We start from the raw sequence: 16,682 nt of genomic DNA, 5'->3' as shown, positions 1-16,682 counted from the left end.
TCCACCTTCCACTCATTTCCACTTTTGTCCAACACTCGTCTCTGGACTCTCCACCTAGTCTACCCTCTCCTCCCTAAGCATATTTTTCTGTTCCCTGATCTGCTTCATAGCTCACGATTTTTCTTTCGTAAATTCTAATTCCTATATCTTCTATTAAAGTCCTAAGCATCCTTCAAGTTCTAGATCAAATGCACCTTTTTTTTTTTTTTCCACAAAAACTTCACCCCCGGAGAAGTGATCACCTATCCCTCTCCTGAAAATCTGGGATTGGGGACACTCGTTATTTGCCACATTAGGCTGGAGGGTCTGTGAGTGGAGAATTACATCCTGTGCCATACAGTGTGCCCAGACTGGAAATAGGATTCCAGAGGGTAGAATGAACTCAGTGGAGAATGATCGGTTTATCTTTTTTACTCTTAAAGAAGACTGAAGTATCCATTGGCTATTTGTCCCACTAAACTGGCCCACTTCTGCAAACAAAAGAGAGAAAGACCAATGGCTTTTTAGCTAAAGCTTCTAGATAGTGATAGCATGAAGGAAGAAAGTTTGGATAGAGATTTAAAGTGTTCGGTGGCCAAGCAGTGATTTGCCTGAGTCCGTGGAGAGTTGATCACAGAGTTCGGCCAGAGCTCACCTTGTGTCCCCGCATGTCCCACATCGGGCTTGTCGCTGCCAACTCTTAGTGCCCTCCTGCCTCCCTCAGCCAGCAATGCTGCCTAGAACAGAGGCTTCAGGAGCCGGAAGGAGGCCAAGGACCCTTGTGCATCCATTTTCTGTGTTTACTTCTTTCTGGGGCTCAGAAAGGGGGATGGGAGGATCTTGAGATGTATCTCCAGGACACAGGGACTCGGTGGTTCCAAGGAGTCATCAGTAGGTCCCGGCAAGTTTGTCTCCAGAAGGTGCAGACCCAGATGAATGTCTATCTAGAGCACATGTGTCAAACACAAGGCCCGCGGGCCAAATCCAGCCCGCCAGGCCTTGCAATGTGTCCCGCACCGCGCTGTCATCACTGCACTCCGCTGTCAGTTTATGGCATTGTCAGTTTATGACTGTTCAGTAAACCATTCGGCCCGCGATTTAGGCTGGATTTTAGATTTTGGCCCCTTCTCTGATTGAGTTCGACACCCCTAATCTAGAGAAACATTCCTCATCTCTTCCTGAAAACATGTGGTTCCTGAGATGCTGCTTTCACTAGGTTTGGTACTAGTTGAAGGCTGTCAATCATAGACTCCCAGCTCTGAGGATGGACACTTGACCCAACCTGGGCCAAGCATAGCCCTTCCCTGGAGTTTTTTCCCATTGGAACTGAGGAAAGATAGTATCTCCACTTTGCTGAAGCTGAAGTATGAGGCTGTGAGTGTTCACACAGGTCAAGCCTTGAGACGCAGAATGGTGTGGGATGATGAGGTCAAGAGACAGAGAAAAGAGGAAGAGGGGAAGAGAAATGAGGTCCTGAAACCTTCTGGTCAGAACCTTGGTTCCAATCTCTCTATACCCAGAAGCCTTCTTATACCCTTGATTGTCTGGTCATGTGGACATATGAGCCAATAAATTATTCAACTAGTGCAGGTGGAGTGGTTGCCACTTGCAACGAAATAATCCTGCTTGCCATGGCCTCCATCTGTCACCTGAATTCCTCTGATATTTTATGGAACTCCTGCCTCCTGGTCTTCCTCGTTTACTGAGATAAACATGTTTATTGAGGAATGGAGTCATGGTCTTTATCATCATCAGCATCAGCATCACGACCAGAGAACCTGTTTTTTTCTGGCACTGTCCAAGTATGGTGGGGAATAGAATGGCAAAATGGTCATCTGGGTGCTTCCTTCTGGTGCTTCCATGCTTAACAACATATAAGAAATTCCAAGAGCACAGAGCTCATGCTGAGCACAGATCTCTTCTAGAACAAGCTATAAATCAATCAGCCTGCACGGAGTTTTTACAGACACTCATCACTGTAGATTATTCTGACCTTCTGATGCCAAATATTTCTTTCTTAAAAAAACACCCTCCCCTTAGGACAAAAGGTTTTTATTGTTCATCTTAAAGTTACTTTCTCCTTCCTGTCCGTCTATTTGTGAGGTCTTCTCCACCCTAGTTAATTTCTTATGCCTTTAGATCCTTATACCTAATACAAGGTCAAATTTGTTTGTTTGTTTGTTTGTTTGTTTGTTTTCTGGGATGGATGCCCTTTCCAGACTTACCCAATTTATTCCCCTTTAAAATCCCTACCCCCAGAGTTTTCACTACACCTAGAACCTTCCTATTACCAAAATTTTCATTCCTTTAAATTGGCCTCTGGATATATCCTATCCTAGGATACAATACATGAATCTCTCTTTTTTTAAAATATATTTTATTGATATTTTACAGAGAGGAAGGGAGAGAGATAGAGAGCTAGAAACGTCAATGAGAGAGAAACATTGACCAGCTGCCTCTTGCACACCCCCTACCGGGGATGTGCCCGCAACCAATGTACATGCCCTTGACCAGAATCGAACCCGGGACCCTTCAGTCCGCAGACCGACGCTCTACCACTGAGCCAAACCGGTTTTGGCTACATGAATCTTTTGTTTGAATGCTTTCCCATGTGTGTTCTGGTCCTGTTTAACTCTAATGGCTTTCATTGAATTAAATATGTAAGCCAAGAAAAAAGAGCATGAAACACATCTCCAAAAAATCATCTATATTAAAGGCTGTACATTCAAAATGGGAAGTGGATGTGGCTAAAAAGGAATGAAGAACGAGTACGAGGAGTAAGAAAACAGGTATCTGGAATTCTTGTATTTCTTATTATCTTTCTACCCTCAGGCTCTGCACAGATTCTCAGATATTCTGAGATGCAAGTATCAACTCAACAGATCCAGGCATCCCTTGGGGAGACCTGCCTACTGGAAATTCAAATGGCTATCCTAGAGAATTTCACTGACTTATGAACAATACTTTTTCTTACTTTCCAACGGTAAAATTTCTTTCCCCCTCAGGTCTGAAATCATAGGTCATCATTATGTACTTTCTTTTCCAAAAATGTAGTGGCTTAAAAAGCATTTTCCATTTTTCACAATTCTGTGGGTCAAAGATTTGAGCAAATTTACATGGATTGTTCTTCTGCTCCACATGACACCTGCTGGTATCATCACTCAGCTGCATCCAACTGTCGGCAAAGTCTTCACTCCCAGGGCTGGTGCCTCGGTGCTCTTGCCCAGGGCCTCTCCGTGAGGCTAGATTGGGCTGTGTCAGAGCATGATTATCTCAAGGTAGTGAAGTTTCTATTGCGGTGACTGGCTTTTACCAAACACAAAGTAGGTCTCTTAGGGGCTAGATCCAGAGCTGGCCCAACATCACTTCTATATGCTGCTAATTGAGGCAAGTCCAGGTTCATTCCAGGGGAGGCAAAATAGATTCTGCCTTTTTCTGCTTGGAGTAAGAAGTGCCCACAAAGAAAAGAGAGGATGGCAGCCCTCTGTGGGGATTCTCTACCACACCCCTTTAACCATTTCATTCATTGCGAGGGAAGGAACTCACTCTCTTACTTCTAAGCCTTAGACAAGCCCCATGTAGAGAACACTGTTCTCTTCGTAGAGCAACTTTTCTCTTTTATCTGCAGATTATTTTGATTCACAGTCTCCATCCTAAGACCTAACGTCTTCCTTGCATTCAATTTATATTCTCCCTGAAATACTTGTCTCAAAAAAACGGTGTGTTTCCAAGTGCAGACTCCCACTAAAAGGTTGACTCTCTGTATCTAACACTATTCTAATTTTTACTAACACTATTCTAACTTTGAGTTCTGTTCTGATGATGATCACTTGGGACTTTTAATGTACCTATCATATAAGGCTGATAACCCTTTAAGTCAGGGATAGGAAATCTTTTTCTGCAAAGAGCCACATGGTAAATATTTTCAACTCTTGGTCCATACATTCTATCATAACTACTGAGCTCTACAGTATAGCAAAAGCAGCCATACTTAATGTACAAATAAATGAACATATCAGTGTTCCAATAAAACTTGATTTACAAAAATAGGCAGCAGACCAGATTTGTTGATCCCTGCTAAGAGATAAGTTTGCCTTTGGTTTATTTTGTCTAACGATGAGGTATTTGACTTTCAGAAAGTCATTTTTTTCTGAAACTCACTTTCTTCCTCTATAAAATAAGGGTATTGAAGTGATCAAGAATAAAATACCTCCTTATGCCTTTAGAGCAGTGGTTGGCAAACTGTGGCTCACGAGCCGCAGTTTGCTGCTCTGTTGACTAATGAGTTTGCCGACCACTACTAGACTAAATGTTACCATGTAGTTGGAAGTTGTGAGGACTAGGCAATTATGGCATGTTGTGTGCAAAGAGGTAAAGGCAAATGGATTTGCCAACCACATAACAGTGGTTGGCAAACTCATTAGTCAACAGAGCCACAGTTCGCCAACCACTGCTTTAGAGGAAATGCTAAAAATGGCCACAGAGATGGGTTGTTTCTCTATGACAATATCTTGGGTTCCTGTTGATATTCCCAGAGGCCTCTCCGGGTCTGCATGTCCCCTTTTCCGTGTCTCTTTGTCTGTATGAGCCAGTCTGTCTGTTTCTGCATGTATTTTTCTCTCTCTGCTCAGGGTTTATTCAATTTCCACTTTATTTTATGTGTCTCTATCTTTCATTCTTTGTGTATACATATATCTGTTTCTTCTTTCTGCCCTGCCTCTCTCTCCTGACTATAATGTTGAATAGCTATATATTTTTCATTCTTTTCCTTTTTAAATGAAAAAAGTGTCCTATTTTTACTTTTCAAAATAGCATAATTTATATATCTTTCAAATTTAAAAAATTTTATTCATGCATAATACTTAGCATAGTATCAAACATATGGTACCCAATAATTATTACACCCTATTACCTGGCTTCTCTTTATGTAACTAAGATTATTTTTTCACATGGGTCAATGATTCTGAACAGAAAAAGAAGGTTGATTCTCTGTATCTATAAAAATTTTTTTATTCTTTCTCTTATCCAGGACACCAGGTCTTGGCCTCCTCTCTGTCAATATGTATATCTTTGGGGAACAATAAAAGTCTAGGGCCAAACGCCAATCAAGAGACTGTTGGCTCAGTCAGCCTTTTGCTCATCCACCCCGTGTGAACTGGTACCTATAGGATATTTCTCTTCTGTTCACTCTACAAGTATTTATGGAGCACGCGTTATGCATTGGATAATGAGAATATTGCAATGAACAAAGCAAACACAAGACCCTGCCCTCATGAAGCTTATTGTTTACTGGGAGACATGGGCAATACATAGGTAACCAAACAAGAGTGGGACAGTGAATACCCCAAGGATAGGGGTGTCGAACTCAATCAGAGAAGGGGCCAAAATCTAAAATCCAGCCTAAATCGCGGGCCGAATGGTTTACTGAACAGTCATAAACTGACAATGTCATAAACTAACAGCAGAGTGCAGTGATGACAGCGCGGTGCGGGCCACATTGCAAGGCCTGGCGGGCTGGATTTGGCCCGCGGGCCTTGTGTTTGACACATGTGCCCAAGGAGAAGACTATTCTGAGCTGCTTTTGATGGTGAGGCATAAAGGATGAGAAGAAGCCAGAAGGAAGTGCTGAGATTGACCTTGTCAGAGGGAGCAGTTCTGTGAGAGGCCGGGGGCCGGGGTCAGTGTGGCTGGAGGAGGTCAGCAACGCGGGCAACCAACCAACCTGGACTCCCAGTCCAGGCATGATAAGGGGTCTGGGTTCCATTCCAACATAATGGGGAGCCACCAAAGGGTTTAAGGCAGGAGAGTGGCTGGCCCAATTTGTGTGTTAAAAAGATGACTATGGCTATGGTATGGGGGATTAGATTGATGAGAGAGAAAAAGAAGCCTCTTCAGAGATGGTGGCAGTTGGGGAAGAAAAAGGAGAACGATCTGAAAGATCTGAAGAGGTAGAAATGGCAGAATTGGCTGATGAATTAGATATGAAGACAAGGGGGTGGGAAAACCAAGGCTGGCACCAGGGTTCTGGCTTCAGTACCTGGTTGTGCATTGCAGGGCAGGGGGGCTGAGTGATCGATAGTTCCATCAGAGATGACTGTGCAGGTGCAAGGAGAGATGTCAGATAGGCAGTCAGATATATGAGTCTGAGCTTGGACTGGGGATTTGGGTAGGAGATATAAATTTGGGAGTTGTCAGTCTTGAGAACGAATATTATCCCCTAGTGAAAGGGGACAGGGAGGGGAAAAGGGGACTCAGGACCAAGCCTGGGGAATCCAACATCAAGAGGGCAGAGAGAGGAGGAAGACCTACATGGGAAAAGGAGAGGGAAGCAGGGAGAGAGAAGGAAAACCAGAGGAGGGTGGCAACCTCAGGGGCAAGAGAACAGTGTTTTAAGAGAGAGGTGCTGTGGCGGAGACTAAGGGAGATTGTGGTCCTTGGACATGGCCACAGAAAAGCTCCCAATGACAGTAACAAGAGTGGTTCAGCTAGAACGGGGGAGTGGGGTGGATTGGGGTGGGGTAAATGGGTAGAGAGACTCTGGAGACAGCCTGTTGTAAAGACAACTCTGAGAACTTAAGTTATAAAAGGCAATAAAGAAATACACTCACAGAGGATGAGCAATCAGGGTGGGATGTTTTTGAGAGAGAAATACTAGATTGTGTTAGGAAACTCAAAATGATCACTGGAGAGTTCTCGAGATTGTGCTTTGGTTGTTTTTGTAATAATGATGAGAACATACAACTGTGTAACTCTTCACAGTTTACCAAGTGTTGTCACACACTCTTATCCTCACAGCCATCCTGTGAGTTATGTAGCAATAGATGTAGTAGAAGTAATGAGGAAGCTGACGCTTAGAGAAATAAGTATCAAGCTCGAGGTCAGCACCAGAAAGTGGCAGGGCCAGAAGCCCATACCCAGGCTGCTCTGGACCCAACCCCCAGGCCCCTCCGTGCCCATAGCATTCCTGTCCCAGCAGGCTGGCACCAACATTGGATGGCACTCACATAACTGTGAGTTGTGCCCTGCTGGTACCTCTCAAACAGACTTCCCAATTGCCTCCAAGCCATCACTTCTGCCTGCTGGCCCAGCCTTGGAGATGAAGAAGTCCCATCTGCTTCTTAAGAGTATGGACCCTGTCCCACTGCCCAACCCCATTTCACTGAGCTTCGAAGCCTCCCGAACTTCTAGAATTGCCCCACAATCTCTGGCAGGTGTCACAGAGAAGAAGCATGAAATCTCACATACCGTACATCCAGCTCCCCAGGCCTATCGGTGTGGGATCTGACATCCTTTTTGTGACTCTCTGACTTAGTCCAAATCTCTTGTTTTGTGGAAGAGAAGCCCAGAACATGAGTTTCTGACCAGCCAAAGTCACAAAACTAATCTCTGGCAGCGTCAAGATCTGCGAGAAACAAATGAGATCAAGGATGAGAAGGTTCTTTGTAAATAGTGAAGTGCTGTAGAAATATAGGGTTATTATCGCCACTGTTTACATGAAATCCTCAGGCATTTCTCACCATCACTATTCTGGGGGAGGCGGTCAGAAAAAAATTTAAACATGCAGAGAATTGCCCGACCAATGTGGCTCAGTGGTTGAGCGCTGACCTATGAACCTGGAGGTCATGGTTCAGTTCCCCATCAGGGCATATGCCTGGGTTGTGGGCTCAATCCCTAGTTGGGAGTGTGAGAGGCTGTTGATCAATGATTCTCTATCATCAGTGATGTTTGTATCTCTCTCTACCTCTCCCTTTCTCTCTAAAATCAATTAAAAAAAATTTTTTTTTAATGCAACCCTAGCTGGTTTGGCTCAGTGGATAGAGTATCAGCCTGTGGACTGAAGGGTTCCGGGTTCGATTCTGGTCAAGGGCACATACCAGGGTTGTAGGCTTGATCCCCAGTGAGAGGCCATGCAGGAGGCAGCTGATCAATGATTCTCTCATAGATATTTCTCTCTCTCTCTCCCTCTTTCTCTCCCTTCCTCCCTCCCTCTCCCTCCCTCCCTCCCTCCCTCCCTCCCTCCCTCCCTCCCTCCCTCTCTCTCTCTCTCTCTCCCTCCCTCCCTCCCTCCCCCTTCCCCTCAGAAATACATGTTTTAAAATGCAGAGGACTAAGAGTGTTGTCATCATAGGCAACATGGAGAGAACATAGAATTTAGACCGTGGAGATGGTTAGAGGCCCAGCACTGCCGTGTGAGCTGTGTAACCTTGGACAGCTCACATGGCCTCTCTGACTCTGTTTCTTTTTCTATAAAAATGCCTTCCCTACCTTCTTTCTGGGATTATGTGGGGTTCGGGTGAGACAATGCTTATGAAAGTGCTTTTAATGAGGCCCAGAACCCTGGGACTGAGTGTCTTGTGAGGAGCACTAGGGATAGTGGCAAACAGAAGACCCAGAGGCTTGGGGGACTAGTGTTGAGCTCCCAGAAGGCACTTCCTGTCCCTGGGGGCTGGAGCCAGCTGCTGACAGTGCTGGAACCCGAGGGTACTGTCTCTCCTGCCTAGAAGCATCCCCTGGGTCATTCCTTGTCCTTCACACAGCCCTCAGACAATCTTTGTCAAGACGTCTAATGTGCGACCTTCCATCACCCGGTGCTGACTCAGCCCCCCGTGAGCTCTGTCTCCCCTTTGCACACTCTGTGGGTGCCAGAAGGCTCCTGGCCAGTTGCTCAGCATCCCCCAAATTTTACTGGCTCTGCACTTGGTGATGAAGGAGAGGGCCAAATTGGATCTGTTTCAAGAAAGCAAGAAGTGATTTCTCTCCAAGACCTTGGGGAGTTCTTCCCGCCCTCTCCGTGTTCTCTGTCCCGACCATCCAGAGGCTGGCAGCTGAACTCAGGATGCTCATGCTCTGGTTAGAATAAAGGCAGGAGACCAGGAATGGAGGCTGGCCAGGTTCCTTTGGAGAACCTGGCAAGCTGGTTTCCCAGGAGCAGTCAGAGGCCTTCACACATTCATGGCTGTGCTGTCCTGGGGGGTGACCTTGGGCATGCCACTTTCTCCAGGTGGAAACATGAGGGGAAGAGATCAACCATGGGACACCGAAACCCTTATGACTTAACAGTGAGCTCTGGGGTCTCACTCATTCAGTCACTCAACAAATTTTTTTTTTAATATATTTTATTGATTTTACACAGAGAGGAATTGAGAGGGACAGAGAGTTAGAAACATCGATGAGAGAGAAACATCGACCAGCTGCCTCTTGCACACCCCCTACTGGGGATGTGCCCGCAACCAAGGTATATGCCCTTGACCGGAATCAAACCCAGGACCTTTCAGTCCGCAGGCCGAAGCTCTATCCACTGAGCCAAACTGGTCCCGGCCCAACAAATATTTATCAAGCACCTCTGTGTGCCAGGCTCTGTTGTAGGCCCCGGGGGACAACACAGACAGGAAGTTCTGCCCTTATGGAGCTGACATTCCAGTGGGATCAGACAGAGAAGGAACAGGCAATCAAGAAGAGACAATGGTCAGCTGGTGGTAACAGCCATGGGGAAAGGGAGTGGGAGGGAGGAATAAGGAGGGCAGGGTGGGGGTGGTTGCAAGTTTCAGGAATGTGGGCAGGAGGGCCTCACTAAGAAACAACAATTGAGCCAGGGCCTGAAGGAGGTGAAGGAAGGGGGCAGTCATGTGGAGATCTGCAGGAAAAGCATCCTGGGCATAGGGAGAAGCAAGAGCCCAGGCCCTAAGGCAAGACCGTGCCTAGGGCTATGGGGCTGCGGGAGTAAAACAGGGGAGAAGAGGACTGATGAGAACTTTAATCTTTTGGTTAAAGCCTGGCAGTTTCAGCTAATGCCTTTAGATGTATTCGTAATCTCCCTTCTGAGATGCGAATTTCGTACATACTGTTGAAATGCTGGGGCTTCTGTCAGGAGAGAGTCATTCCTAACCTCACCCACAAAGCCTCTGCTCCTCCTCGGCTCAGTCACGCCAGGGCTCTTGGGATAGCAGACAGGGCCCGGGTTCTAGCCCCAGCACCTGACCCCGATTAGCTGTGTTACCTTGGGAAGGGCACTGAACTTCCCTGAGCCTTTGTTCCCTGATGAAGCTCACCGGTTGCTCCATCTGTAAAATGGGTTTATTATACAGCCTTCCTCCCCTCCCTCCCCTAATTGTTGTTAGATTTAAAGGAATGAGATCCTGAGTATGAAAGTGGCTTTTACATTGAAATGGGCAAGCTAAATGTCTGGGAGGTTCTTGTTTTCTTCAGGGCAGCCTGTGGTAAAAGGCTTGTCACTGGTTTTCCACTCCCCTCCACTCCCCTGCCTCTTCTATTGTGTTCCCTGGGGCCCAGTGGACTCTCACTTGGCCGGGGGCCCATATCTGATTCATGGACACTCATCCAACACCCAGGGACCCCCAGGGCAAGCTGCTGAGGGCTCCCCAGGAATCCTGTTGGGCCGAACTCGCCCACAGGGACCTCTTCGGGAGGACTCTGAGCCCTTTGCTGGTCAGGCGGAGGCAGGTGGCCCAACGGCTGCTCCCCAATGTTCCCTTCCCCTCCCCGCTCCAGGTACAACGGCCCCAACCTGGTTCTGAAGTACGACCGGGCCCAGAAGCGGCTGGTGAACATCGCCGTGGACAAGCGCAGCTCCCCCTACTACGCGCTGCGGGACCGGCAGGGCAACGCCATCGGGGTCACAGCCTGTGACATCGACGGGGATGGCCGGGAGGAGATCTACTTCCTCAACACCAATAACGCCTTCTCAGGTAAGGGTGTGGCGCATCGGGCCTCCTCCTGCTCTCCACCTTCTTCTCCCAGTACCACTGGGGCAGGGCCTTGGGGACCCGGGCCGCCCTAGACATCGTCCCCCGCTGCCTCCAGGGCCTCGCTCTGTCCCCGCAGGAGAGCCCCTTCTCCTCGTGTGCCTGCAGCTGGCCCTCATCTTCTGGCGCCTGGGCCTGGAGATGGAGGGCCTTGAGCCAAAGCCCGGTTCTTACCTTCAGATGCTGTCCTCTGGCCTCCCTGTAGGAACAGTCCTCCAGTCCTCCGAGCCCCTCCTTCCCGCTCCCTCTCCACTGCTCTGGTCAGGCTCAGCCACGCAGCACGTCTCACCCAGGTGGCCACAATAGCAACAAATGGTCCCTGTAATTGCCCTCCGTGCTGTTTCAAGGGGGCCTTTCTAAAATGCTCTGAAATCCTTCAGTGGCCCCACAGCTTTCGGCGTAGCTCATTTATTCACACCACAGATTCGTGCCGAGCACCTACTCCATGCCAGAGGTGCTGGGCAATGGGGGTACAACTTTAAGGAAGACAGACCTTGAGTTCACGAAGCCTCTTCTAGCCCAGAGCATCCATCCTGGTCACCTGGGGGTGATGTGTAAATGTGGATTCCGACTCAGCAATCAAGTAGGGCCCAAGGCCCTGCCCTGCTCACATACGCTTGGGCTGTGATGATGCTGACGGTCCAGGGACCACACTTTGAGTAGCAAGGTCCTAAGGAAGGGAGAAAGGAAACCGATGCACAGAAGGCTCAATAATGGTAACAATGATGATAACAGGAAGTCCTTAAATAGCACCTACTGAAGCAGGCCATGATCTAAGCACTCTTTCATAATTACCTCACTTAGGCCTCACAGTGGCTTGATTAGGTTAGGTACAGGTGTAACTCACTTCTTAGCTGAGGAAACTGAGGCACAAAGAGGTCACATGACTTTCCCAAGGCCTCACAAACTTGTAAATACTTAAATCCAGGGGTCTGACTCCAGCTTTTTCCTTTTCACCAAGACACTTTATGGCCTTACTAAACCCTGTATCTTCAAGGCCTAGCAGAGAGCCTGGCTCGTATCAGGTACTCAGTATGTCTCGAGTTGGGGGGCCGTGTTTTGGGGCTGCAGGTGGCTCCCAGCCCCTATCTCTCACATCCTCTAGGGCTGCCTTGATCCACTAGGATGAAGTCTTCTCCTGTGGGGCCCTCACATCTGCAGGGGAGTCCCAGGCCAGGGCGTCCTCCTGGAGGATGCAGGACTGTATGTCCCTGTGAGGCCAGTTCAGATGTGCACTGGATTCTTCCAGGTGGTGGCAGGCTCTGGGGCTGGTCTGACTGATACCATATGCTTCATAGCTGTGTATTCAAGGTCCTGACCTCCTGGGGGCAGGTGATTGCCTGACTATGAGAACCACCTTCTCTTCCTCTCCCCCACCCCCACACTGGCTGTCCCCAGGGCCCATAGTATGGTCCTGCTGGTTGTGGAGCCCAAGCCAGGATCCAGATCCTAGACTGCCTCTCATGTTGAGCCCTGCCAGTTGCATGAATGGGAGGGGACGAGGTTGGAGATGAGGTTGGGGCTGGTGCCAGGGGCAGGGGCGGGCAGGGCTGGCTGGCTGACGGCCAGTCTTGTGCCGCCAAGAAACAATGAGCCACAGCCCCTCGTGGTGTTTTATGGGTTTTCATCTCATCTTGCCACCAAGTGAGGCCTGAGAGATAGTAATTATCCCTACACAAATATCAGGGCATGATTACCCAGCTGGATTTACTGCCCTCTCTCCAACCAAGCCAAGATTGGATTAGGACACAATTAATTGATGGGCTGATCAACCCTTTAATGTGGGACAATGTCAGGAGGGGAGCAGCGGCAAGGGATGGCTGAGGAAAGGGTGAGTCCGCAGGAAGATGCTGGAGAGCAGGGAGACAGAAACAGGGGGAACTCTGGGAAGGGGTGCTCAGCACAGGCTCTGCAGGCAGGACGCCAGAGGAAGGGACGGGCTCTCCTCCCTCCTCACTGAGCACAGCACCTGGGACCGGTCCTGTCAGGCGTCTCTCAAGCAGCAGCCCCTCCCACTCTCTTAGCCTCTTCCATTGTGAATCCTAGAGCCAGTGGTGCAAGGCCATTAGAAACCCCTGGGGAGCTTTTGTCAGTCCCAGTGCCCAGTGGGTACCCCGGTCCAGCCCAATCCAAACCTCTGGGGATGGGACTCAGTTATCAAATTTCCATGTGTGTTGGAGAAGGGGGGCCACTATCCCAGAATCACCTTAGTTCCATGCTCAGCCTAACCGTAGCCCCATTCCTTCATGAATGCGTGCATTCATTCATTGGCCAAATACTTATTAAGCACCTACTGTGTGCTAGGCACTATTCTAGGCACTGGGAATGCCCCAGTGAATGAAACAGAAAAATCCTGCCTTTAGGAAGTTTACACTCTGTCCCCTACATGACCTTATATTTCCCTAGGTACCTGACTCCCCTCTCCCGACCCCTTGGACTCTAAGCTCCTTGAAGGCAAAACCCCTGTCTTGATCATTTTATGCATTCCTCTGGACCAGCCAGAACTTGAGCATCCTAACAGCACAATTAAACCTTGATAAGTGACTCCAGAAGAACAGACAAGACACAAGCCATTAGGCCTGAGAGATGGTTTTGCCAACAGAGGACAAAGTAGGGGAGACGGGCAAAATGGAGTCCTCCCTACTCTTCCCCCCAAGGTCCTGGGCTTCCTGGGTTTGAGGGCACAAGTGTTCCTCAAAGAGGCTGGGGCTGGGCCCCCAGGGCTGGGGGGTGAGGAAGGTGGTGCCCCGCAGCCTCGGGCTCAGGCGTGTACCTCCTCGTGACCTTCTGTGGGTTGAGGGATGTCTGTGAGTTTGAGTTAATTTTTCAGTTGAGTGATCCAATTGATTCATCGACAGTGGGCGGGGTGTGGACTCCGGACATTTGTGCTGTGTCAGCACTTCCCAGGGTCCAGCTGGCATTGCCACCCTACCCACCGCGGTAACCTGAGATCCTCTCCAGGAGCCCCCAGCCAGCCCCCACCTGCCCTGGCATATGACTTGGGGCTCTGTTAGGCTGTGGCAGAGCATTAGAAGGACCTGTGGCAGGACAGTCCCTGTCCTCTCGCTCAGCCAGCCCTCGGAACGTCAGCACTGGAGTGCCTGGAAGAGGGCCGAGACCTGCATCCTGGCAGTGCCATGAGATAGTCAGTCTGTATAACCTGGGATCCTCTCTTTACTTACTGAGCACCTTGGTCAGGATATTTGATCTCTCTCAGTCTCAAACCCTTCATCTGTAGAACAGGAAAAATCATGTGAATTTCATAAGCTCTGATGTGGGGTTTGGGGGACAAGAAGAGATAAACCAAAGAACTTATATACTTACTAGAGGCCTGGTACACAAAAATTCATGCAAGGGTAGGATCCCTAGGTTTATCCGGCAATCTGGGCCAATCTGGGCCTTCTGGCTGCTGGCCAGGGCCTTCCTTCATTCCGTGCCACCCCTTGTGGTCACCACATGTCATAGCAAGCGATCAAACTCCCGAGGGGACACTTTGCATATTAGCCTTTTATATATGTAGATATGCATAGCCCATGGACACAGGGTGGTGAAGACCTGGCAGGGGTGGATAGGGGCTGGGAGAACAGGGGTAAAGGGGATAAACGGGAGACATCTATAATACTATGAACAATAAAAAACACACATTAAAATTGTTTTTCATAAGCTCAGCTACAATGTCTCCGTAGACTCTCGCCAAAGCCCTGACCTTTGCCTACAGAACGCCTCCTGCCATGAGCCAGGTTGCCTTTCTGACCTTGTTTCCCCCACTCTTCCTTTTATGGAATGCAACTCTTCATTGCATTCCCACTCGAGGCTTTCGAGCATGCTGTTCCCTTTACTTGCTTTTCCCACCACTGTTCTCAGGGCTCACTCCTTCCCTTCACTCAGGCCCCTCCTCAGATGAGCACCTTAAAATCGTACCCTTACCACTGCTTTACCCTCCCCTGGCTTTATTCCTCTTCATAGTCCTTACCATTGTCCGAAAGCATGTGATGCATTTGTTTGCGGTTCGCCTCTGCTCAACTCCACAGGTATGAAAACTTTGTCCTGTTTGCTGCTGTACCTCCAGGACCAACGTTCTGATGTCACTCAGTAAACATTTAATACATACGTTTAAGAAGTGAACAAATGAGATCATGAAGGAAAGGCACGTATAGTGTCTGGGACTGAAGAAATGCCCTCTACACAGTGGTTGTTCTAACCCTGTGGCATGAAGAAAGCCAGAGCCTCTAGCAGTGTCCTGGGCAGAGGTTCCAGAGGCCTCCCTCCTGGCCCTTGGGAAGAGAGACTCTAGGAGCAGAAGGAGAAAAGGACCATAGTGTAAACAGCTGGCCACCAGATGATGGTTCCAGATGGGCATGGGTCAGGGGTTAAGAATTGGAGAGTGCCCAAAACCGGTTTGGCTCAGTGGATAGAGCGTCAGCCTGCGGACTGAAGGGTCTCGGGTTCGATTCCAGTGGTGGCGGGGGATGCAAGAGGCAGCTTATTGATGTTTCTGACTCTCTATCCCTCTTCCTCTCTGTAAAAACTCAATAAAATATATTTTTTTTAAAAAAAAAGAGTTGGAGAGTGGGTGAGAGGGAGGGAACAGAGAAAGGTTAACCACAGTCCCAGGAAGGCCAGGGCCTGAAAACCAGCTATGGCTGAACTGACCTGGAAAAATACAAGCCAGTGTGTTGCAGGCAATACTGACTTGGTGAGCACCACGTAGAAGAGCGTGCAGGCCAAAGGGGGAGAAAAGGCTGGTCCCAGCACCTCCTTCCACTCCCAGGAGCCCAGGGCTTCCTCCAGTTCCCAGTCAGAGCCCATCCCCCAGGAGCCCTGCACTGGCCACCAGCTGCTGCCCTGCAGGGCCCTGAGCTCTCCTGCTCCTGTGATCTGGGGGTTACAGGGGTGTGGGTACTGGATGAGTCGGCATGAGCTGTGAGTCCCACCACTTGCCTCGTCCATTTTTATTCATTCCTCTGAGGAGAATGGTCCCTGCCAGTCTTCTGTCTTCAACCTACACATACCTCCCTCCTTTTCTACACAAATAGTAGGATGCTCTCCTCAGTACTGCCCCTCATTTTTTTTTTAAATATATATTATTTCATGGCAGCACATAAAGAGATGTCTTATTTTTTGTGGCTGTAGAGTACTCCATTGTATAGATTTTTCCACTCATTGAATGGGTCCTCTATTGACGAACACTTAGATTCTTTGCAATCTTTTGCCCTTACAAACAGAGCCACCAAATCAATAAGTTTGTATAACGGGCCATTTTCCACAATTGCAGGTGTTTCTCTGTAAGTGTGTAGAAATGAAATTGCTACATCAAAGGCATATACGTGTGCCGTTTGGATAGTCATTGCCAAATTGCTCTTCAAAGGGACATTCCTAATTACATCCCATCAGCCCTGATGCCAGTGAGCACTTCCCCGCGTTCTCGCCAGCACCGTGCGTCATCGTTTTTTAAAACGTTTGCCCATCTGATAGCAAATATTGGTACCTATGTGTAGCTTTGATTTTCGTCTTTCTTAAAATGGATGAGGCTGAACATATTTTTATACAGTTGAATCTCTTGTCTGCTCGTAGCCTTTGCCCATTTTTTTCCTTATTGATTTGTAACACTTCTTTAATAAATTAGGAAAATTCGCTCTCCGTCTGCAATATAAGTTGCAAATAGTTCCCCCTTGTTTGTCATTTTTCTTTTGTCTTTGCTCACGGTGGGTTTTGCAATGCGGAAAATTTTTATTTTTATGGACCTGGATTTATCACCCTTTTCTTTGATGGCTTCTGCGCTCTGTGTTATACTTAGGCTTTCAGCAGGGGCTTTTGTAGCCTCTCAGAGAGGAGGCGTCAGTCACCGTGCCAGAGAGAAGAAAGGGAGCTGGGGGTGGGACGCACTTCCAGCCGCCTCTGCCTACTCAGCAGGCAAGCCATCTGCTCTTGAGAGCGAGG

At 48.5% G+C, this 16,682-nt stretch overlaps 1 protein-coding gene across 2 annotated transcripts in view; it reads left to right on the top strand.

Annotated features, from left to right (window-relative positions):
- CRTAC1 (cartilage acidic protein 1) overlaps positions 1-16,682 on the top strand; it is a 134,933-nt gene that overhangs the window by 73,725 nt on the left and 44,526 nt on the right. For both annotated transcript variants that reach the window (XM_084904086.1, XM_084904085.1), the window contains exon 3: positions 10,489-10,685. In XM_084904086.1, the coding sequence (XP_084760212.1) occupies positions 10,489-10,685 (197 nt within the window). The remainder of the gene's footprint in view (positions 1-10,488; positions 10,686-16,682) is intronic.

This window comes from Pipistrellus hanaki, assembly GCF_964339955.1.
Source record: "Pipistrellus hanaki genome assembly, chromosome: 14".
Classification (NCBI taxonomy): Eukaryota; Metazoa; Chordata; class Mammalia; order Chiroptera; family Vespertilionidae; genus Pipistrellus; species Pipistrellus hanaki.
Note: the sequence above shows the minus strand (reverse complement) of the source record. Positions and strands in the feature narration are given on the sequence as shown.